This window comes from Athene noctua, chromosome 5, assembly GCF_965140245.1.
Source record: "Athene noctua chromosome 5, bAthNoc1.hap1.1, whole genome shotgun sequence".
NCBI classification, from domain to species: Eukaryota; Metazoa; Chordata; class Aves; order Strigiformes; family Strigidae; genus Athene; species Athene noctua.
Genome location: NC_134041.1, coordinates 46,755,692 through 46,778,174, shown reverse-complemented (window position 1 = coordinate 46,778,174; position 22,483 = coordinate 46,755,692). Strand labels below are relative to the sequence as shown.

Here is a 22,483-nt window from a genome sequence, read left to right as displayed (position 1 = left end):
CGGCATTGTCTAAATGCCTCTTAAACACTGACAGGCTTTGACCACCTCTCTAGGAAGCCTGTTCTGGTATTTAGCCATGCTCTCAGTAAAGAAATGTTTCCTAATACCGAGTCTGAACCTCCCCTGACACAGTTTTGAACCATTCCCCAGTCCTGTCACTGGATACCAGGGAGATCAGCAACTACTCCAGTAACTTTGTTAAAAACCTTTTGAAACTCCCTGAATAGTTCCCTGAAGCAACTCTGCAACATGCAAAAGAAAAGGATAAAACTTTGGAACAGCAAAAAAGCTTTCATGTGACTTTGGCATTTGTTAAAAATCCACCGCAACAAAACCCTTCCTCCTACACCACGTAATCATCTTTTCCTCATTGATAAGGGTATATATTATATCTTAAGTTTATTCTAAGCATACACATGTGTGCTCATATGGAAAAGCCATTACACTACAGGTTAAAAGTATAGTGTAAAGACAGATTTCTGATCTGAGTTTTCACACATCTTTTTCTTAATTAAATTGAAAATTCCCTCAGTTCCCTAAGACATTAATTTATTCTAATGAATTAGTATTCAAATAATTTAGTTCCCATTCCTGGAAAGTTCTGAATAACGTAAAAACAAATGTTATGATTTTCTGAAGCTTTTTTTGCTTCAGAAAATAAGAAATGAGGAATTGACTCCATCCTATAGAATTCTCAGAAAGGCATGGGGCTAAATTCTTTGTCTGTTGGCTTCACCAGACTTAAACCAGCTAGATCTGGCTCACCAAATGATAAAAAAAAAAAAAAGACTGTTATTGAATTAAAGAAGAGTTTAGGTTTATTTATAAAGGGCATCAGTAATGTTATCCACGTTAAATTATTTTTATTTTTCTGTAAAGAAATATTTAACAATTTTTAACTGACATAGCCCTGGATTTCATAGTATACTGCCCATCAGTGTACCTTAAGCTCTTTGTCCTTAAGTCTGTGTTGTTTTGATTGCATGCTATATATATTGCTCACTATGACATTTCCTTTGAAGGTCAGTCAGTGCTGTAGAAGAAATTCCTGGTGGAACTCAGAAGAACAGCAGACAGAACCTACTAAGTTTAGGTTCCACCTTCTCTGTGTCTACAAAGGACTACACAGCAGCTGCTGCATCACAGAAAAGTTTATTCCACAGGAAGGAAAAGGTGACTAATGAAAAACATATAAGCTGATTTCAAAATCTAAATATCACTAAAGAGAAACCTCTCATTCAGTTGTTGTTTGCCAGTGAAATGCATTTTAGTTACTGAGTCATGTAATTAGATGAGTGTTCTAAATTGAGAGACTCCAAATTAGGCATGATCTAGTTGTGATAATTCAGAACTGAAGGCAATGAAAGCTCTTGTCCATAAAGACTAAGCAAAAGCTTATAATCAAACCCTCTCTGACCTACACCTGTGATTTTGTCAAGCATCAGACACCATATGGACTGTTTTCATCAACCACTTTGACAGGAACTTCAGAACAGTAAAAATGTTTACAGAGACACTGAATTCAAACACTTGATGGTCACCAGTGCCCAAAGGACTTAATTTTTTCTTACAATGGACAGAAAGCATAGGTTAGCAGTGAGTGTGCCAAACCATTAGTTCACCTAAGGGTCTATTTCTAGTTGCTGATTTGTTGTAGGACTCTGATAAATGGGAAAGATAATGTTTCTTTGGCAGTTGGATCACAAAAATTCAGAAATAACTGAATCACAGAAAACTCCACAATTCTGCTGCCCCTGGAGCTTTCTGTTGTGGAGTAGAATTGGCAGGTTTCAGGCTGGTGAGTCCTTTCATCTGGTCCCAGTTCACAAGCTCAAGACTGACCAGGGGCAGATTAGGAGTTTCAGATAGATACTTTGGAAAATTATCTTTTTATATATAAATTTAGTTTTAAATTTTGTTACTATGATTTTTTCTTGGATAATAATTGAGTTTTTCAGGAGGAGTCCAGCAACTGTTACAACAAAGTGTTAGTCCTTCTCTGTATGTGATACAAAACGACATTGTCTGTTGACAGGATAATACTAGTATTATGAAACAAACCATACATTTTCTCAAAAAAATGGATCAAGGTACTAAGTCATGGAGAATGGTTGGAAGGATCCACATCTTACCACTTACAGACATTTAATTATTTCTGTCTGCTTCAAGGATCTAAAAGCATAGATGAATCTGACAAAAACCCAATATGCAAAATTCCTTGAGGTGGATGCTCAGAAGAAAAAAAGCATCTTGTGCTGTTGAAGTTTGTTGAAGTTAAAGCAAAAGAATAAAGCAAAAGAATACAATGTCTGCTAATAAGAAATGATCAGTCAACCTTCATTACAGGGAAGATAGCAGCTCTGCATTTTAGTCTGGTTCCCTATGGAAGTTAGGCTTATGAAATCACAGTCAGTGGTGTGTATATATGTGTGTACATGTCTGTGAATGTCCTTATAGTAACTTGGGAATCAAATGGGAAAAGGTCTCAGAAGAAATTAAGTTTCTGTAACTGTAAGGAAAATAGGTGCCTTTCAAAGGAAATGGATCTTGGTTAAGTGCCTTTACAGAAAAGGTTTTAGCATAAGCTTACTTCTAATTAGACTCTAGAGAGTCCGCACAGGAGAGACCCCAAACAGAGAGAAGTCTTCAAGCAGCATTTGCACCTTATTAGACACTGAAGTCAATTAACTACAGCATACAGATCAACAGAAAGGGTTTCATTGGTTCTGGTGTTTGGGATCTTCATTACATTAAGGAGACATCAAAATTTCTAAACTGCCTCCTTATAGTTTTCAGGTCCAGAATTTATTATTTTGTCTAGCGAACCACCAGTGACCTTACAGCTGCCTGGATCAATTGTGGTAAGTATGAACATTAAGAATTTAGAAATAATCTAGTGACCTTTTAGTTGGGGCTCTTTGTAAGTTGCATCTGAGTCCCAAGCCAGTATTCTTGTCATGTCTTCCTCCCAAACAAAGTTAGGGTTCCTGCAGAGGTACTGAGACTTGAAATGAGGTCATTTAATTCTCAGTGCTATGTAGTTATTTCTTTTGGTGTTAATTTATCCTTCTCGGATAAGAATGCTCACTTTAGCGTAAGACTTTTGAGACAAAGATTATACAGCAAATACGCAATGTGACATGTAGTGCCAATGTACTGGACTCGTCCAGTTTGCAGGCACATCCTCTACCTTTCATTAAGATAAGGTAAAAGGCTGACAGCGTACAGTGGTAAAAATGAGGGCAAAGAAAATTTGGAATTACCCTCAAATCTAGAATAAAGCTGGTGATTGTAGTGTCTGAGTATGCTCAGCTGCTTTGTTGGTATTCCCTGTGTTCTTTAAAAATTAAAAACGTTTGGGATATTAATTTATGAAAAGGGATGCAGGGAATAGCATCATGTTGTGACCAATTCCAATCAGGTTATGTAGAGATGGGAGACTAGGGGGCCTCAGTAATAAAATGCTGTGGAACTTGCATTGCTTTTACTTGGCATTCATTCTTCATTCTTTGTTACCTGTTCTTAGACTAAAAAAGGGAAATCCTATTTGTCCCAAAGGGATCTCAATGTGATTCTACTCAATGGGCAGTGCCTTGAGGTGCAATGTGACATCAAGTCCAAGGCAAGAGATGTTTTCAACACTGTGGTGGCATATGCAAACTTGGTGGAACATTTCTACTTTGGCTTGGCGTACCTGAAAGGTAATGAGACACAGGTAACTGCATAACAGTGCTCTCCCTCAGTGCCTCTGTAATCACTTTATTGATGAATTACAGTAAGATCCTTTAAGATCCTCAGATGAAAGCAGCTCCAAAGCTTAAGGAAAGGTAAGTTATGTTGGTTTAAACTGTACTGTACTGATGTAAAGCATGTCTACCCTAGGGCTGTGTATCAGCACACCCATACCTTTACTGGCTGATATACCATGCAGAAAAGGCTGCATCCCAGCCTTGCACTGGAATAATACTGTGCCATGTAGCTCCAGCAGAAATTCCAGGAAGCAGTGTACTGAGGAAGGCTGACTGTCTTTGTTCCTAGATATAACTTGGAGTACAGGCTCAACTATTTAATCTACAAGACCCACATCTTGCTAGCCTATTTCTGATGGCAAGCATGGCTGAGACACTAGGAAGAAGCATATCTTGTGTGTAGGACATGAGGATTACAATGGGGTGCAAAAGCTGAATGGTGAGCAGAATGCAAGACCCATCAATTCTTGAGTGATCCATAGACACTACACCAATCCAGAATCTAGCAATTGTAATCCTAAATTACACACTAAGTGTTAATCTTAAGTTTTTCATCAAAGAAGCAATAAGTGAAGCCATGACACAGAGAAGTAAATCTCAACTGACATCCATGATCAATTTTGTTTTTATTATTAGTGATGCACTACAGGAAGACAGCAGACCTTTGAGCTACTGACGTATCTCCAGACTTATCACAGAATCCAAAATTCTCATTTCAGGTAAAGAATTCTTCTTTTTGGATGAGGAGACCAAACTCTACAAAGTGGCTCCAGATGGCTGGAATGACCAACCCAAGAAGAAAACCTCCATCATTAATTTCACACTCTTTCTAAGGATAAAATTCTTTGTCAACCACTTTAACATTATCCAGTAAGTGCATGGTTCAGCTGACTGCAGGAAAAACAGTAGCATTTAGGGTGACTGTTCAAGGCTCCTCCCGCGTTCCTAAACTCTTTTGTGTTCCAGGCACGACTTGACAAGACATCAGTTTTACCTGCAGCTTCGTAAAGATATTTTGGAGGAGCGATTATATTGCAATGATGAGACTGCCCTGAAACTCGGCGCTTTGGCTTTACAGGCAGAGCTTGGCAATTTTGCTTCTGAGGTGTGGATAAAAAATGCAATGTTTCTCAGAGGTCTCTCTCAACAGCTTTTGCAACTTTTATTTGAAACATAGAGTTTAAAGAAGAAATGTGAATAGCACATAATTTCAGCTAAGTCCTTCAGTGATCACATTTCAGATTTAATTTTTAAAATTACAAAATTTGACTGATTAAGGAACAGTAATGAGCCAGATTAATTTGGCAGGAGATATGGCAGAATGATGAAAAATTCTTGGTCCTTCATAATGGATAACACAGCCAAGAAACTCCAGAAAACCTGTAGAAAATTTCCAACATAGGCACATCTTGGATGTGCAGAGGGGCTTAAAAAGATTAGAAAACATGGAAAGAAAAATAAATAAATACTCCAGAATTCACAGCTGGTTTGTGTGTAGGTCAGATTGACAAGCTGCAAATACAGGAAGGTTGCTGATGGTATATCTGAACTAGTTATTCTAGTTCTGAAGTATACAGAAAATACCCACTTATGTTGTCTGCTATATCTTCAGTTATATAAATCAGTGTAGCCCTATGAATTGAACTCTGAGTTCTCTGATCCATCTGGTCAGATGCATCCTAGCACTGGGTCTGATGTACTGATGCAGCTGTAGCTGTCAGCTCTCAAGTGCAACATGCCTGTAGGCTCAGCTCTTTTCTCCCTCTGCTCAGAGAAGCAGCGTGTGCTTTGAGCGCCTGGCGGAGCACAGGTGCAAGAGGCACATTTGGCTGTCAGGACAGTACCTGCTGTTCCCCATCTTCTTTTAGGAAATGGCAGCAGGGTGACTTCAGCATATGGATCACCCTGAAAATGGAAATGGACCAAATAAGAAAAGTCAAGAAAGAACAGAAGTCTCCTCCCTCTTTTGTTTTTTTCATTTTTTTTCTCCCAAAGATGCATGGAAAGAGCTATTTTCGTGTTGAAGACTACGTACCAGCAAGCCGAATAGAGAAAATGACCCTGGCATATGTACAGCGAGAGCTTGCTAAATTACATCGTATGAATCATTCCCTATTTGAGGATGAAGCTGAACAAGAATTTTTGAAGGTAACTTGCCATACACCAAATATTATTTATTTATTTTGACATAGAAAGCCCCTCTCTATTTACCATTGTCTGTTATTTCCTTCTTGCCTGATAGAGTGGAATTTAGATATGGTGAACAAATTTGAATAGTCAACAAAAACCTCAGAATTTAATTCTGCTGTAAATACTGCCACTCTAAATAACTTACATCACATTTACACAGTAAGTTTCCTTTCACTGTTTATAAAGGGTTAATGCACATTTCAGGGTATTTTCAACTTCCTGAGGGTTGATGCAAATTTTCAGCATGTTACCAACACGCCTGGGTTCCAGATGATTCTAAATACACTTACTGAATGTATTAGAGATTATTATAAAACATGGGAATATATTTAAAACTATCTGTGAACCCTGGAAGTCAGGAAGGAGTTATCTGAAGTATTTTCTCACATGACTTTCTCGAGGGTGTCACAGTTGTGTGGGATCTGTTTTTTTCCCCCCCTAATTTCTCCTTCTCCCCCAAATTTCTCTGTTTTCTATCAAATTAAAAATATTAGGGTTAGATAATGGATAAATATCAGTAGCCATTTTGCTGCAGTGCCACATGCTTTTATTTATAGCATCATTTTAGTTCAGTTGTTTAATTATGTTAGTTCCTCATTAACACTATCAGTGGAATTGAACCAATAGATTCAATCTTAGCCTTAATGACAGTCCATCATGCATAGCAAATCCAATGAAGAAAAGTAGCTTTGTTAGTATCTGTTTCAATCAGTAAGACTGTAGAAGGAGCCAACACATCACACAAAGTGAGAAAGATAGCCCCATGGCAAAGAGATGCAAATTCCAAATACAAAAGGGATTAAAAATTAAAACCCAGATTCAGCCAGTGATTATAGATGCCCCAGTTTTCAGGATTTGAACATTTGTGCTCTGGATACTTTCTGAAAAACAGATCTTCTTAAAATGTTTTATTTTAGTCACTGAAAAACTTTATTCACCGTTGAAAAGTAATTTGGGGATTTTACATTTACATTTACATTTAGAATAAACTCATATTGATCTGCAGATCACAAAAAAAGGACAGAAACCCCTCCTCATATTCCATAATTCTGTAAAGGGTCTGAGTCACAGTTTAACATTTTGTGGCCAAGCGCAGAACATAGAAAGCAACCACACTCAAACCTCTGAGCGAGTTCCTGAGTATCCTCTGCACAGTTAGATAGCAGGGGCAGAAGCTGGCTCCTCAGTCCCCTGAAGTAATATCCTACTTAACTTTTCACTCAACAGTGATCACTGTGCAAGAATGAAGTGACACTGAAGATGTGTTACTATAAGGTCTTGCACTGAAGGGAATTCTGGAGCAGTGAAATTCCCTCAGAAGTCATCACTATATTTAGGTGAGATACTTTGAGGTACAATTTAGCAAATCCTATAACTTAAGATCTTGGCAATGGAAGTTTATAAAGTGTAATTTTAAAAGATGACAGTCGTGAAGGAATGGGTGTAGGCACCGGAGTGAGTTTGTTGCAGGGTGGTAGCTGTGGTGTCACTGCAGTTAAGATTTCCACTATTGTAGAAAGGAAACCACACAAGCCGGTCAGAGTAGCCCTGGCACCAAAGTATTAGAAGTTTTACTAAGATCATCATATTTGCTGTACCTTATGGCTTCTGGGTTTTCTCAGGGAAACAAAGACACCGAAAAGAAAATGGAAAGAAACAAGGTTTAGCAGGAGTCAAGCAGCATTAATCCTGCATGGATTTCTATTCAGGAATGTACACAAGTGCCAAGTAGCAGTACTGCTGAGTACCTCAATGCCACTGTTATGTTTAGATTATTGTGCAGGAAGCTACATAATCCTCCTAACTCTTCAAATGAGGTGTGTGGGAAAGTGTTTCCATTTTACACATGGAAAATGAATGCATGTAATACATACCAAAGTAAGGTGGTGATTCTGTGAGGCAGTAGGTATGAAAACTTGGTTAGGGTTTTCAAAGGTTTCTTGACAGAATGAAAGAATATTCAGTAAAGACACTCGAAACTACTTCCTCTCCCATCTACCTACCTTTTCTTCCTATGCCTCTTTTTTGAGTAATGCATGGTAAATGCACTTTTTCTCTACCAGGTGACTCAGCAACTTCCTGAATATGGAGTGTTATTCTATCACGTGTCGCAAGAGAAGAAAGGGGCAGGAGGGGACATCATCCTGGGAATCTGCGCCAAGGGCATTATTGTGTATGAGATTAAAAATCACACAAGAATTGCCAGTTTAAGATTCCAGTGGCGTGAAACAGAGAGAATTTCAGCTCATGTGAGTTAGAAGCAAGTGAATCTCTTCTCCACTCTACTTTACACCCCTTCTGCTGTCACTTTGATAAATTTATTGCATTCAGAGCCAGAATTAGACTCATTCTACACAGGCAAGTCCCTTTTGAAAACAGTCTAAAATCAAGGCTGGATCTGGATACCAAGATACCTAGTTCTCAGTAAGGTATAGTTCTGGAGTATTTTTGCCAAGGATGGAGTCAAATTACTATAAAGTTGAATAATCTGGTGTTGACTATTACAGAGACTATGTCAAACCTCTTTATGGCATATTCCATATTCATTCCTCTCTTATCTTCTCTCTCTCTTTTCTTTTGTTTTCCTACCTACATAAGGTCACGGGATCATGTCTCCCCCTTTCCAGATCTCATTATTTCCACCCTCATGTCTTAGTGTATTGATGTTTGTTAACAACCTGGTATTGGTGACAAGACTGTGACTCCTTCTAAATGGTATTGTGCCATCAGAGGTATATCAATCTACCATCATACAGTGTAGGTGTGAACCTGTATCACACATTTCCCAGTCTGTTTGCCCTGCCAAAGTGACCCTTCTGCCCCTTGAAGATATTTTCATTTTCACATTAAATAGGTTTGATCATTTTAACATCTGTAGGGCCAAATTTTGCCAGTTCTATCAACCTGCTCTCAATGCTGTCAATGTCCAAAGGCTCTTGACTTTTGACATAGGGTAGTTATGACAGGCACCTCACTAACAACTCTTTAATTTACAATAGGCATTTACTGTACCCAAAAGACCTGGAGCCAGGCATAAATACAACTAGACAAAGCAACAAGATTATACAAATGAACTTTCAGTGCTCAGTGTAATGACTGATATATATGAAGCGAGCTGTGCTTTTTTTTTTCCTTTAGAGAAAAAAATTCATGATTGAAAGCAGCTTCAGTGGCAAGAAACATACCTTTGTTACTGATACAGCAAAGACATGTAAATATCTACTGGACCTCTGCTCTGCCCAGCACAAATTCAATGCACAGATGAATTCTAGACAACTGCAGCAAACTTCATCAGGTGAGGTATAAATGCACTTTCATTACTCAGGCCATAGGACAAGGTTAGGTTTTAGGAAAGGTGCATTCAGTGAAGCTGAGAATCAGAACATGCCACATCAGCTTCACTGTGCTTCAGTTTCTCCTTTTCAGACTAGAAAATAATGTCTCCTACTTCACTGGAGGTTAGAGGTGTGCAAGTCTAATTTAGCATGTGCAGGTAAGTGGGCAGGTGCAGGGGATGGAGAGGGGTTCTCTGATTATAATAACTATGTAGCTAAACTCAGATTTAGTAAAAAAAGCATGATTACACTTTCCTTCAGAAAAATTGCTGAAAATTCTGAAGAAACATATCAGACTTACCCCAAAATGTTCCACTCAAAGAACAACTATAGTATCGCCCAGATATGCTGGAGCTGAATTTAGTTAACTGGTTATCTTTGCATAAGACAGGGGTTCAACCCTACAGCTCAGTTCCAGGACAAAAACACTAAACCAAAGGCACATCAGTCATACCCACCCAACTATGCAGCTGCTACCTGCTCTTATCTTAGATTCTGCCATGTCTGTGGAAGATATGACTAATACCTTCTTAGACTTCAGATTTTCCATAGTTTCTAAGACAAGGTTCTGCTCAACCCAGGGCAGTTACACAGCATTTCTCACCCACAGTTCTCAGCATGCTCTGTAAAGATGGGTGAGGAGGTGAGGATCATTATGGGGAAACTGAAGCACATAAGAAATAACAGCCTAGGCTGAAAACTGTCATCACTCTTGACTTGAGTGCAGCAACATGAGTTTTCACTAGCTCATCCACTGCCTTGAAGAGAATCATGATCATGTGCAATCATTGAGTATTCGACCTGGTGAGTCATAGCAGGAGAATCAAGTGTCATCTTCTGGGATACTTTTTTCCTCTAGTAAAGCTGTAAAAAGTGTTTGCAACAAATTATATCAGGGGATATAACAGGATGATTGATATATTGTTTCTTTCTCACTAAAATTATTTCATGGAAAGTGAAATTTCACCTGCACAAATTTGTTATCACAGAAAAAAGTGCTAGGATGACATTTAGGTTCAAGGTACCTTTTGTTGCTTTGGCTCCTGTAGCTTCAAACATAACTTAGTGGGACTGTGTTTTGTAGCATACAAATGAGTGCTAATAGTGAATCTTAAAGCTTCCCGTATCATATTTGCTTGTGGTAACATACCTTAATAAAAATTACTACATTCCGTGTATAAGAGAACAAAAAGATTGAGAGCTAAGAAAAGTATACCCCAAGTTCTGATTACAAGCACCCCAAATCACTGAAACAAGCCAGACTTACACAAACTGCGTGGCTGCAGGTTCTGAGGTTCGGTGTGTGCTTGCTGTCCCAGAAAAAACAGGCTTTGTGAAGGCAACAACAGACTAGTTTAAAATGCTGCCTTTGCCACACAGTAAGGCTGTAAGAGATGATAAGGCTCTTTCTGCATGAGGGAAACTCTTACTTCTGCTGCACTGTTCAGATGTATAAGTCACTATCTCTTCGAAACTTGCTAGCAACTCCCTACATTGAAATCACTATGGCAACTCTCAGACTGTGCTAATACTGTGGACAGTTAAGCCTTCTGATGCCCCAGATCAAAGTCACTGAGGAAAGAGGGAGCCTAGGCTTAATGCTTCAGAGTAGTGTTCTAGAAAGTTGCATTCAGGCTAATATTTGTTAGGAAAACAGGAGGTCAGCTGTCTAGTACAAGCAGCATTAAAGCCCACATTTGTGCTAGCCTGTACCAAGCAGGGTTCTTGTTTTACCTTCTGATGTGTCTTCAATTGCCTGTTTTCCCTCTCTCCTTTAAATCCCCTCTCCAGCCCACCAGTTGATAACCTAAAGAAATTAACAATGACTCCTCCAGCACTATCTTGTTTCAGGGAAATAAAATCTTTTGAGAGGATAGATTTGTACATAGCAAAGCCCAGATGTCATTAAGCAAGTAGCAGATTTCACACAGAGGGGGAAAACTGAATAGCAAGCATTGCCACCAGTGTTCTCCTACTCAACTTCATGCCACCATGGTCTCCTACTCAACTTCACTTGTGCAAATCACTCAGAGCAAACAGCCAGCTCCTTGGCCCCTCTCTGAACTTAAGAGATCATGTGTTAGTAGAGTTCCTGTCTTCTCAGATATGTGTGTATTGGAGTGGTGGGCCCATGAAGGATGGGAAACTACCAACCTGGCTAATTCAGCCTCTGACAGACAGGTATTTCTCATACACTGAATGCTTACAAAATACACTTTACAGAGATATTCAAGTTTAAATTAGAGAGGGTCGTATATTTCATCTGTCTTTGTGAAAAGTGAATTTGCAGTATAATTCATAGAAATGAAATCTAAATACAGCGTATACTTTCTGTGAAAGAAATGGATTGGGTACCCTTTCCACTCACTCCAAGGCCTAAATATCCAAAGGATACCAGAACAAATATACCTGTGATGTCAATCATTTTTGCTGGCAAGTTCAAAAGGTTAAGACAGAAATCACCTTTGAGCTTAAAAAGATGGAATAATATCAGTGGATTTATCTTTCTTTCCTCCCTCTCTCACCCTTCTTATTTAGAAGAAAGTAAATTTGTGGAAATAGACAAATCAAATTCTGCATATGCAGCTCAGCATGAACACCTTGCCCTGATTCAGAGGCTGTCTCGTTCAGAGAATGTGCTCTATGGAGCAAACCTGGAAAACCTTTCTGTTGGGATGATGAGCAAATCTTGTGACAACCTCAGTGTGGGAACCAACAACAGGACTAGAAACAAAATCAATCTTGGCAGGTAGGGTGTTTTTTCCTCTAAACATGTGTAAGAATACTCAGTCATAGACTACATAATTGCAAACCTTATGGCAAACTGTGAAGCAGACTTTTATTTTTTCAAGTCTTTATTGTGGTCACACTGAAAGGCCTGGGGCTCCATCGTGCCAGCGGTAGTACAAACACAAGCAGAAAGCTAACACTCTAACAGCTAAGAACTTGAAAAAGAGTGACATTTAAATTTGTACCAGACTCAGAAGCAAACCACTTATTGGGTTATGAAGAAGGACAAAAATTAGGTAGAATAAAAGTAAAATCTTTAATGTCTGTGCATCTTCTCTGGAAATGGCAGTATGTGAAATGAATGCACAGTGGAAGCTGGTTTTTGAGCAGGTCTTACCTAATTGATTCCTCCATGTCTAAAGGTTCAAATCACAGAGAACAGCATAAGAACTTCTCCCTTTTCATTTGCATTGGTACATTCACAAGTGTAGGTGGTTACTATAGCTGCACACAGTCTCAAGGCCTTTGATGAATTCTAGTGCCTTTTAGAATACTAAGAGTTAGAGCCAAGAAGAACATGAAATCCCAGGAAAACTTTCAGACGTGGTTTTGTCTAAATGGACAGCAGGGCTAAATGAATCATGTTGAGGCTATGCTGTGTTTTCCTGATGCCTGCACTCAGCTCAGAGAAAAACACAGGGGGAAATCGGTCATGATGTGAGTGGTCTAATGGGAGCTGTTATTTGGAAGCAAATGCTGGCAAGGATAAACTACCTCTCCCCTACAATGAAATGTGGCCCAGAAATCAGAATACTCATTGAAAGGCTATAAACATGTGCATTCCCAACTCTGCTCTGTAACGCTGTCTTCACTTCCTGCCATGCAGATCTACATCAGGTCTATCCCAGTCAGAAATCCACATCAATTTGAATGGAAAGCAAAGGAGTTATGACTACCTCTCTATCCATTCAACTCAGAACACAATCAGTGGTGAGTACAGTAATCATAAAGAGAGTCAGTACGCTTCCATATTTATTGTTTCAATAGCAGAAGACCAAAATATATTCTATGTACAGATTAAAGAATATAATTTTGCACTTCTAGTCCTGGGAATTAGCCCAGCGTTTAGCAAGACAAGCTGTTTTCTTCCTTTTCACTCCTGCTTTCCATCAGGATCAGTGGTAAGGGACTTTCTGAGAAAATTATTCTATCAGTGGTGCCTAAAGCTCTTCAGATCTGTACACCCAGGACTCTCACGTGGGGCAATATCCCTATGCTCAGTGGTCATTGTTTGGTTTGCAGTTGTGACCTACAACTCTATGAATAATGCATGAGACAACATAGGCTCCAGGTCCTTCCACTGTTCTTGCATTTGCATGACACTAAGGAAGACACGGAGTAAGAACTGGACACCTAATTTTCTAACAAGCCATATTGTATGCACACAGTGAACAGATCTATGGAATATGAAGATATGATTATTTGGGTAGTCCATTCTAAAATGAGAACTGAACTTGAAACACACTGAGGCAATTGCACAGTGTTAAGTAGTGTTAACACTGTGAAAGTCACCATCACTATCAGTGCTGACTGGATTGTACCTACAGAGCCAAAAGGGCCCACAGAGCCGAAGGCTAGCGTTTCCAAAGGAACCCATAGGAGGCTTTCTGTCCAAACCACCCTCATGTTCAATGGGCTCTACATGCCTGACTCTATCCTAATCTTAATAAAAACGTTGCAGATAAATGCATAGGAAGAGCTTACACAGCTACTGTACATATACTTTTCTAAAGAATGTAAATTTCCAAATGCTTGTTTGAGCTTCTTTTCTGAATTATACTGATTTAGAAGTAATGGTAATCCTGAAAACAAGGACAAAATATATTTTTAATTTTTGAAGCCCCAGTTCTGCATACTATATGAATCTACTGTCTCCCTGCCTTAATCTGCATTTATTCTAGCTGTTTTGTTTCTGCAGCACCTGGATCACCAGCCATCCAAAAGGAAGTTTTGCTAAGTGGTCTAGAAAGAGAAATCATTTGTGTCAGCCTAAAACGTGATGCTAAGAATGGATTTGGTAAGTAAGGAACATGAATGTTATGCTTGTTACTCAGACTATCAGATCCTCGTGCTAACACTCATAGTTGCTGACTCAAGCTGGGCAAGATTGTAACCTTCTTCACCTCATTTATCCTTACAGAATAAGACTACCAGTTTTTTTCCAAGGATTAACTAAGGCCGCAAAGGTCAAGGGGACCAAGTATTAAGAGTAGAATGAAAAAAACAAGGGTCTAGTTTTGTATCTGAAAGACACGTGCAGTGATTTTATTTATCTTAGACCTTACACAGGAGGAGATGATGTTTTACAAATCTTTCAGGTATTACCTGGGGTGGTGCAAAATGCGTACACAAGGTTAACATGAATGTTTCCTGACTTTTGGATAACATTTTTGTACACTGTATTCTGTTCTTGTGGATGAGTTTGGAAGTCTATCAGGTTTCACAGCTGACCATTAATACAATTAAAAATCATTACATCATTAATACAATTAAAGTTTCTAAATGGTGCAGGTCTGTGTAGGATATCCTGACACAACTATACCCAAACACAACTATTCTACCAGTGAGAAGAATATATTCTGCAAAGGCAGAATATTCTGAGCTAGGATAGTAAAATCGAACTACTTGACAGTAGATATAATTTTCTTAGATATCTCTTACATATTCAGTAGAAGTTTATATGGCCTATCTCAGGGGCCCTAGACTACATGATGTAGAACAAATTCCAAATTTACCTAATGAACTTTTATACCATTTTCCTCCTGCAGGTGTTAAATACTAAGGTCCATATAGTTTATGACTCTTAAAAGAAAGTAGATGGAATCTTTAAAGGTTCCAAGCCAGAAAAATATTCTTACTGAGAAATTATATTTTAAAAGCCACCAAAGTCACCAGCATGCTTTAATTGTAATGAGTTTAAAGTTCTCCCAAATCAAGACCTTGATGCCATGTAAATCAGAGCTCCCCATTCTTCAGACCAAGTATAAAACTTATGCCATTGGAGTAAGAGCCTTTTGTGCTCCTAAAGTTCATCTTTTCTAATACTGCCAGTGTCTCTGCATTCTCATGCTATCTCATTTTTGCAGGTTTTGTAATTATTGGAGGAGAAAATGTAGGAAAATTAGACCTCGGTATCTTTATCGCTTCAATTATCCCTGGGGGACCTGCAGACAGAGCTGGAAATATCAAACCAGGTCACTGTCCTTAGTTTTAATTGGAATTAAAATATTTTCATGGTTTAAAGTTAGCTACTCTGGATTTATATCCTTATTTATACGTACTTTGTTTTGGTTTTATCCCTTTTTTTAAGGAGGACGACTCATCTCTGTGAATAATATTAGTCTCGAGGGTGTTTCATTTAATACTGCAGTTAAAATCATACAGAATTCTCCTGATGAAGTGGAGCTCATCATCTCTCAAACTAAAGGTATAAAGGCAAATGCCTTTGCTGGCTGTGGAATGCTAATAGTTAACTCAGGCGATTGGTATTTATTAGGCACTGGGATGTAGTAGTACTTTCTTGCTACCCAGTGCCAGTTATAATAACCATAGGCTAGCAGTGAAAATAGTAATCTTCTAGTAGGTACCATGTGATCTCTGTTCTACAGTCAGTGTGAAAAAATCTATTATGGACTGCATTGCTGAATACCAAGGGAACTTTGGCATCTCTTCCTCTGAGAGATAGTCATAGTCCTCTGCAGTGATGAAGCAAACATATTTCTCCACAATTATAACAGCCATGCTCCATTTTACAATGACAGACTCATTTTATAGATCTGACTTCATAACCAGTTGATGTAGGAAGTTACTTTGTCCTGCTGTGCTGTGGCATAACAATATTTGCCTTAAAATTTACTGTTTGCATTCAGCAATGGTTTATTTTGGTATGGCTTTACAGACATGTATGAAGAAGGATTAAATGAAGAAAAGAGTCTGTCAAGAGGAAACAGCACTAGTGAATCAGAAATCTCTTGTGTAGACAGTGGGAGAAAAAACGTTAAGGATTGTCATACAGCTCTCTCCAAAGAACAGGACATAAATATAGATGAACTTGAGAAGGCTCTTTCCTGGAGTTTAGCACCAAAACGGGGCCCTAGGATTCCCGTTCCTTCAGCTGATAACCTGGATGTGGAGGTAACAGAGATTTTGATGCTGTTCAGTAATATGCCCAGCATGAGTCTTAACAACATGCCAGCTATATTAAGAATGGAAAGTAACCGAGAAATTTAAAAAAAATGAGAAAAGGGGAAAGAAAACATTGGAAGATGTTGCTTGTTAAATTACATTGGCAATGTCAAAATGATAGACGTGTCTGGAATATTGTGAAAAAGTGAGGAAATCATTCCACAAAATGTTATTAAAAATTCTCCTCCCTTTTCCAGTGGAGGTAAAAAATATTGATTATTTTCTTGCAGTCTCTTAAATTTTCAGTCAGACACAGAACAGCATCATTTTGTGTCTAATCTCCTTCTATTAGACAGCCTCCCTATCTATACTCATTTTATGCACATTTAGACAGATTATATTTTGAGTAACTTTGGTGTAAGCTTGAAATAATGTCAGGGATATAAATGATACCACTCCGGGCTTACAGTGACAGCAGGATCAAACCCTTTATATCTTCTGGAAACACTCTCCATCTTTTTTCCCTTCCTTTCCTCCCTCTTTTTATTGAGGTGCTGCAGTCTCATTAGTGTTTGTATTTTTGAGACAGGAAGCTGATTCTTCGCACTTACCATCTCCATCTGAAACCAACACAAAAGAAATCTATACTGTGGAGCTTGTTAAAGAAGATGGGACTTTTGGAATCAGTGTGACTGCAAGTGTTACTGTTAATCTTTCAGCATGTCTGTCAAACTGTTACATGACCAAGAAACACATAGGGAAGTGTATTTATGTGGAACAAAGATAGAAAATAGGCTAATCAGAAAAACTGTTAGCATGGCACGTTTCAAACCTAAGCATCCAACTGACTGACAGAGAAAGTATAAAGTACTGGCTCTGCTTATTCCCCAGTTGTTGCCTGCAGAATCTGTGAAAGAATTGTGCCAATATAAAGGATACGGTAGAAGAGCTAGCACTGAAAGTGGAGTTTGATCAGGGAGGGATATAGCCAGAACCTCTAGAAAATGCAGCGATGTAGAGAATTCTCCAAGTCATGACTAGTTTTGCTGCTCCCCTGTAGCTCCTGGAACTCAAAGGCTGTGTCTGTACAAGCAGATTACACAGGACCGTGTCATGGGCTCAAGCAGTGGCCCACACCCACTGTTTAATTTTTGACAGCCCCCTGAATATGGCTTTGATCTGTGCCTCAACAAGCAGTATAACAGAAGCCATTTCATGCTGGGGGCTGGAAGTTTAGCTGTGTGGACTCAAGATATGCCATGCTTCTTACTCTGAAGGCTAAAGAAAGGGCCCTAGCCAATTTATTTTCTAATATAAGGAGGTACAGTTCTCCATGTATTTAGAGGAACAGAGAAGGCAGCAGTGAAAACTATCTGCATTTGAGAAATCATTTGCTGTCCTGGCTATCAAAGTTGAATTTACCCCTACAGGCTGAGATGTCTTTACAGTCCTTGCTGAAATGGGAGTGGGAAACAACAGCCATTTCACTTCCCGCAGAAGAAATTGAGGGCTGCTTTTTTCTTTTTCATATGAATTTGGCCAGTGGATGTAGATCATTCTTAGGTTAATCTGGAATTCCTATGAGCTGTAGGCTCTCAAGTGGCTTCACAAGTTCAGGTCCATACTTTATATATTTTTGGAAAGGTTAATAATTATTGAATGGATATTGCAGTTTGGAAGCTGGGCTAGAGACTGACTGAAAGATGCAACCCCATCTTTATGTTAGCATAGGGAAAAATCTATGACCATTTAGTAAATGTTTTTGTATAGCCATGTAGAAATGCATTGCATTTTCCTAAGAAAATAAAAACAAGATTACTGCCGAGGGAAGTATATTACAACTAGATGGGACTTTGGAGTAAAATCCTCTTCCCTTTAATTCCTATTTTTTTTTTTTTTTAAATTTAATTCCTGAAGCAGTTGCTTTGCAATGCATATGTAAATTGCTTTGATTTTTATCACAGGAAGGACATGTGAAGACTTCACTCTAACCTGTGGACATATGTTTTGCAGGGTGGAATTAACACTAGTGTGCGTCACGGTGGGATATACGTGAAGTCAATTATTCCCAGGGGACCAGCAGATAAGGATGGACAAATAAAGATAGGTAACATGTCTGGCAATAAAACTCTGGGCTGCAGAACTCGATGTTGGTGTGGAATGCTTGCCACAGGGACAATGAAACACATCTGGGATTGGAGGTCATACAGCTGTGAAATGTAATATGCAGAGCATCATTCCTCAGCCTGTCCCTGTGCTACATGTAGATATCCCACTGAAAAACAGGAGCCTCATACCAACATTGTACTGTTACTCTCTGTAACTTCACATCAGGCTAGTGACTCTGACATCTACTTTCAGTTTTGCCAGGATAACCAGATCACTGCATTTACTTGCAGAAGACCCTGGTGTGTTTCAAGTGCTAGCTACAGAATGCTCTACAACAAGCAGTATTGTTTTCATACAAAGTAACAGAATTTGACACATGTGAGCATGAAGATCTATTGCATAGTGGGTAGCCCCAAGGTTTATGCCCACTGAACTTGAACATCAAAGCAACTGGACCCTTTTGTTTGCTTGCTTGTTTGTTTTCTCTTGCCTTAGGTGATCGTCTGCTGGAAGTCGATGGCATCAGTCTCTGTGGCATCACCCACAAACAGGCTGTGGAACACCTTAAGAAATCTGGCCAGGTTTGTACAACAGCAGAGCTCAATAAGATACCCAGTAGAATAAACTGCACTTAGTATGAAGCACAGTAGCAAAGTTGGGCCAAAAATACCCCCCCATCCCATTCAACCCCATTCTCCTAAAAAGTAAAGTAAAAATTCTTAGGGAACACTGTGTAATGTGTAACTGGAACCTGTTCATCATTGTTTCAGATTGCCAAACTGGTTCTAGAAAGGGGAAACTACAAACTGGCAGAGCCATGCCTGACTGCTAATGACAGAAAGGAGGACCAATGTGCAGTTGTTTCTGTGGCAACATCCTTCACAGATGGTACCAAGGACTACTGCTTTTTGACAGATGGTGAGTGATAAAAAAGGAACTCAGGGTGACTTCTAACGATGTGCAAGAAAGGAATGAATGAAAATAATTCTATGAAATTTCTGTGGGTTGGAAGGAAAACTGCATACTGAATAAAAATATACCATGCAATATTAATGGCATTATCAAAAATCAATTATGAACAAAATATTTCTGTTTTACTTAGAGTTACAGTTGCTAGATATAGCTGAATTTATCCTAGGCATAAATACTGTATCTCTCAAGCTTCATGAGATGGGGCTGGAAGGGGACATCCCTGTCAGGAAGCAGCTGTGTTGATGTTGCCAGCCTTTTACCCAAAAAGAGCAGTGGCAGCACAACTGCTGATGCGGTGTCAGTGATGAAGCAAGGTTGAACTGCTGCCCCAGGGCCAGGACTGGAGACTGCTATCACTTAATTTCTTAAAAGCAGAAGATTCAGAGATCACTTTCACTGAATTTAGCCAACAAATAAATGCTGTATCTTTTACTGTAAGGCTGTTTCATAAACACTAAATCTGATCCATACTTTCCCATGGGGCAGTTACTCCTCTACATTGTCCCTAGCAGAATGGGGTTCAGCTGCAAGTGTGGTATTTCATAAAGGGCTGGTCCCTTCTTCTTGTCTGGAAAGACCAGTAGCTCTGAGTTTAGCTTATGCTGGTTAGTGCAGGACCCAAACTAACATCAAGCATCCACAGAATAGGACCCAACATGTACAGAAGAATGTCAGAAAAGGATAGCACCTTAACCTTTTTATGTCTGTACAAAGGCTTCTTCTTCCTTTATGGGCTTGTACCAGATGGCACAAATTCTGTGAACACATGGTGGAATAGAATCCACTTTTTCCCATACTCCCTGTGCGATTTCAATGGCTCATATAAGTTACGGGAACACCAAACCCTCCTTTTGCCATTAGTATATCTACCTAAGGAGCACACAGAGAAAAGGTCTGCTGAGGGTTTAATTTAATTAGCTCCTTAGTGGGTACATATGCCACGCCTCCCACCTTTTTTTCAATCCCTGCTTTGAACAGATAATACATTTGAAGTCAAATTGACAAAGAATTCTGGAGGCCTCGGTTTTAGTCTTCTGCAAATGGAAGGAGATGCTTGCAGACACCTTGAAGGAGCTCTTGTCAGGATCAAAAGACTGTTTCCAGGGCAGCCAGCTGAAGAGAATGGTGAAATTGAAGTTGGAGACATCATTTTAGCTGTCAATGGGAAACCTATTCAAGGACTCTCATATCAGGTACCAGGCAGTTCTATCACTGGGACTCCAGATGGGTAACATGTTAATAAAGACAATGGGATGACTGCATTTAAACTTAATTATCACCACAAGGAGTCAGAATTTGCATATAATGAATCCAACTTCTATGTAGGAATCTTCTCTAGAAATCTTACGGAGAATTTCCTTCTAACAGAATTCGTACAGAGAATTTCTTCTGCTATTTAATTTATAACTTTCCAATACTTATGCACAAAGTCTATTGTTAGATGCATACCAGCTCTTAAATAGTTGGAATCTTTGTTGCTGTTATGCATAATTGGAACATTTTTTCCCTGTGGTCATTTGTCCTTTGTAATTTCATGCTAAATACCATGCCCCAGATTCAAATCTCTACCAGGTGAGGTAAATCCAGAGTAAATTTTTTCACCTGAAATGACAAATTCTATACTCACATGAAGAAATTAAATGGTAAAAAAAGGACTACATTTGGTTTATTCTTTTCATTGAAATGTTGTCACCTTATGAAAAATCCCTGGCTTGTATATGAATATGCATTGAATAGACTAGACACAAACAGAAATTATGAAATAATGCTATTTTCCCACTGACAGGTCATTCATATAATTAAATAGCTAGGGCAAAAGATAAGCCCTAGACACCTGGGCAAGGGGTGTGTGTACTGTAATTGTACTGCCTTTTTTTAATTTTTTTTTTTCTGACCTGGAGCCTGTCCTTTTCCAGCACTGTCTTTCTCTGACATACAGCCTTTTTACTTAGTTTGTACAGAGGGTCAAACAGGGTGTTTTGGCCTACATCAAGTTTTTTTCCCTCTAGATTAAGTATACTTTCACTATAGCTGAAAGCTGAATGACACTGAATAGATGTTGTGTCAAGGAAGGTCTTTGAGAAGGTCTCCCATTGGTTATGTCAATATGGCAGTCTGTGGAGCTATGCTGATATAATTGACTGAAGATGTGTCCCTGACACATGCAGTTTGAATGAATTTGTCTGAAAATCCTCTTTTCATCAAGAAAATAAAAAGAATTAATTTAAACCTATGTGTCTGTTGGTGGAACAGAAGTTTGTAAACAGAACTGATGTTACTTTAGATAGACATTAACGTAAAAACTATGGTTCACTTATATGACAAACATACAGTAGTGAATTTTGGCTCCCAGACACTGCTGAGAGGCACAAATACTAGGAATCTGGCATTCACAATAAAAATTGTCTCCATCCCAGCTAGTAAAATGATATATACTATAGAGTATGTTCCATAAGAAATCTAATATTCCTTCTTCCTGCTTAGGATGTCCTGCACATGTTGAGAGGAGCTCCTCCAGAAGTCACACTACTACTTTGCAGACCACCAAAAGGTGTTCTTCCAGAAATAGAGCAGAGTTCTCTGGTAAGGTAAAGCTTCTGTTAGTAAACTTTCTTCTGTAAACCTGGAAAAATACTACTATATTTTCTATCCAGTCTTGAACAAGGTGAAATTCCCTTTTCTCCAAGGCCCTCTATTCCATTTCTTTCCCTTCCTGACTTCAACTCAACCCCTAGAGTTCAACTGATTCTTCCTTAGAAACCAAAATGATAGCAACCTGGCAGGTGTGAAACATGTTTATCCCAGGCCAACAATTTTTGTATTGCAGTACTGTTATTGGAGTGAAACAGTACATATCCAAGCAGATCTTCTAGTGATGCTTCTAAAAATGCTCTACTAGATCCTCAGGCAGAAAACACAGATATTCTTAACTGCAGATATTATAAATTTTGAGATTGAAGCAGCTATATTACTCCCAAAAGCAAGAGGAAAATAACTTTTCCTATCCAAGCTACCTCTTAACAAACTTAACTAAATGAAGTAATGGTTTCAACTGGTTATTCAGCTTCTTATTGGCAGCAGAATCTGCAGGGTAAAAGAAAAAAACCCAAACCAAACAGTAGAGACTGCAGAGACTAGAACAGTGCCATTAGGTGTGCTAGCATTATTATTTCTGCTTCTTGAACACAACTCAGGGACACATACACAAGTACA

At 38.8% G+C, this 22,483-nt stretch overlaps 1 protein-coding gene across 8 annotated transcripts in view; it reads left to right on the top strand.

Annotated features, from left to right (window-relative positions):
* Positions 1 to 22,483, top strand: part of FRMPD2 (FERM and PDZ domain containing 2) — an 84,986-nt gene that overhangs the window by 24,816 nt on the left and 37,687 nt on the right. For 7 of the 8 annotated variants that reach the window (XM_074907374.1, XM_074907376.1, XM_074907379.1 and 4 more), the window contains 20 exons: positions 1,023 to 1,173; positions 2,790 to 2,861; positions 3,527 to 3,701; positions 4,469 to 4,619; positions 4,716 to 4,854; positions 5,745 to 5,897; positions 8,003 to 8,188; positions 9,078 to 9,234; positions 11,813 to 12,023; positions 12,891 to 12,994; positions 13,983 to 14,081; positions 15,151 to 15,258; positions 15,375 to 15,491; positions 15,963 to 16,198; positions 16,779 to 16,883; positions 18,203 to 18,296; positions 18,794 to 18,879; positions 19,069 to 19,216; positions 20,249 to 20,463; positions 21,755 to 21,853. In XM_074907374.1, coding sequence (XP_074763475.1) covers positions 1,023 to 1,173; positions 2,790 to 2,861; positions 3,527 to 3,701; positions 4,469 to 4,619; positions 4,716 to 4,854; positions 5,745 to 5,897; positions 8,003 to 8,188; positions 9,078 to 9,234; positions 11,813 to 12,023; positions 12,891 to 12,994; positions 13,983 to 14,081; positions 15,151 to 15,258; positions 15,375 to 15,491; positions 15,963 to 16,198; positions 16,779 to 16,883; positions 18,203 to 18,296; positions 18,794 to 18,879; positions 19,069 to 19,216; positions 20,249 to 20,463; positions 21,755 to 21,853 — 2,806 coding nt within the window. The remainder of the gene's footprint in view (positions 1 to 1,022; positions 1,174 to 2,789; positions 2,862 to 3,526; positions 3,702 to 4,468; positions 4,620 to 4,715; positions 4,855 to 5,744; positions 5,898 to 8,002; positions 8,189 to 9,077; positions 9,235 to 11,812; positions 12,024 to 12,890; positions 12,995 to 13,982; positions 14,082 to 15,150; positions 15,259 to 15,374; positions 15,492 to 15,962; positions 16,199 to 16,778; positions 16,884 to 18,202; positions 18,297 to 18,793; positions 18,880 to 19,068; positions 19,217 to 20,248; positions 20,464 to 21,754; positions 21,854 to 22,483) is intronic. The other variant, XM_074907375.1, reaches the window with a different exon arrangement.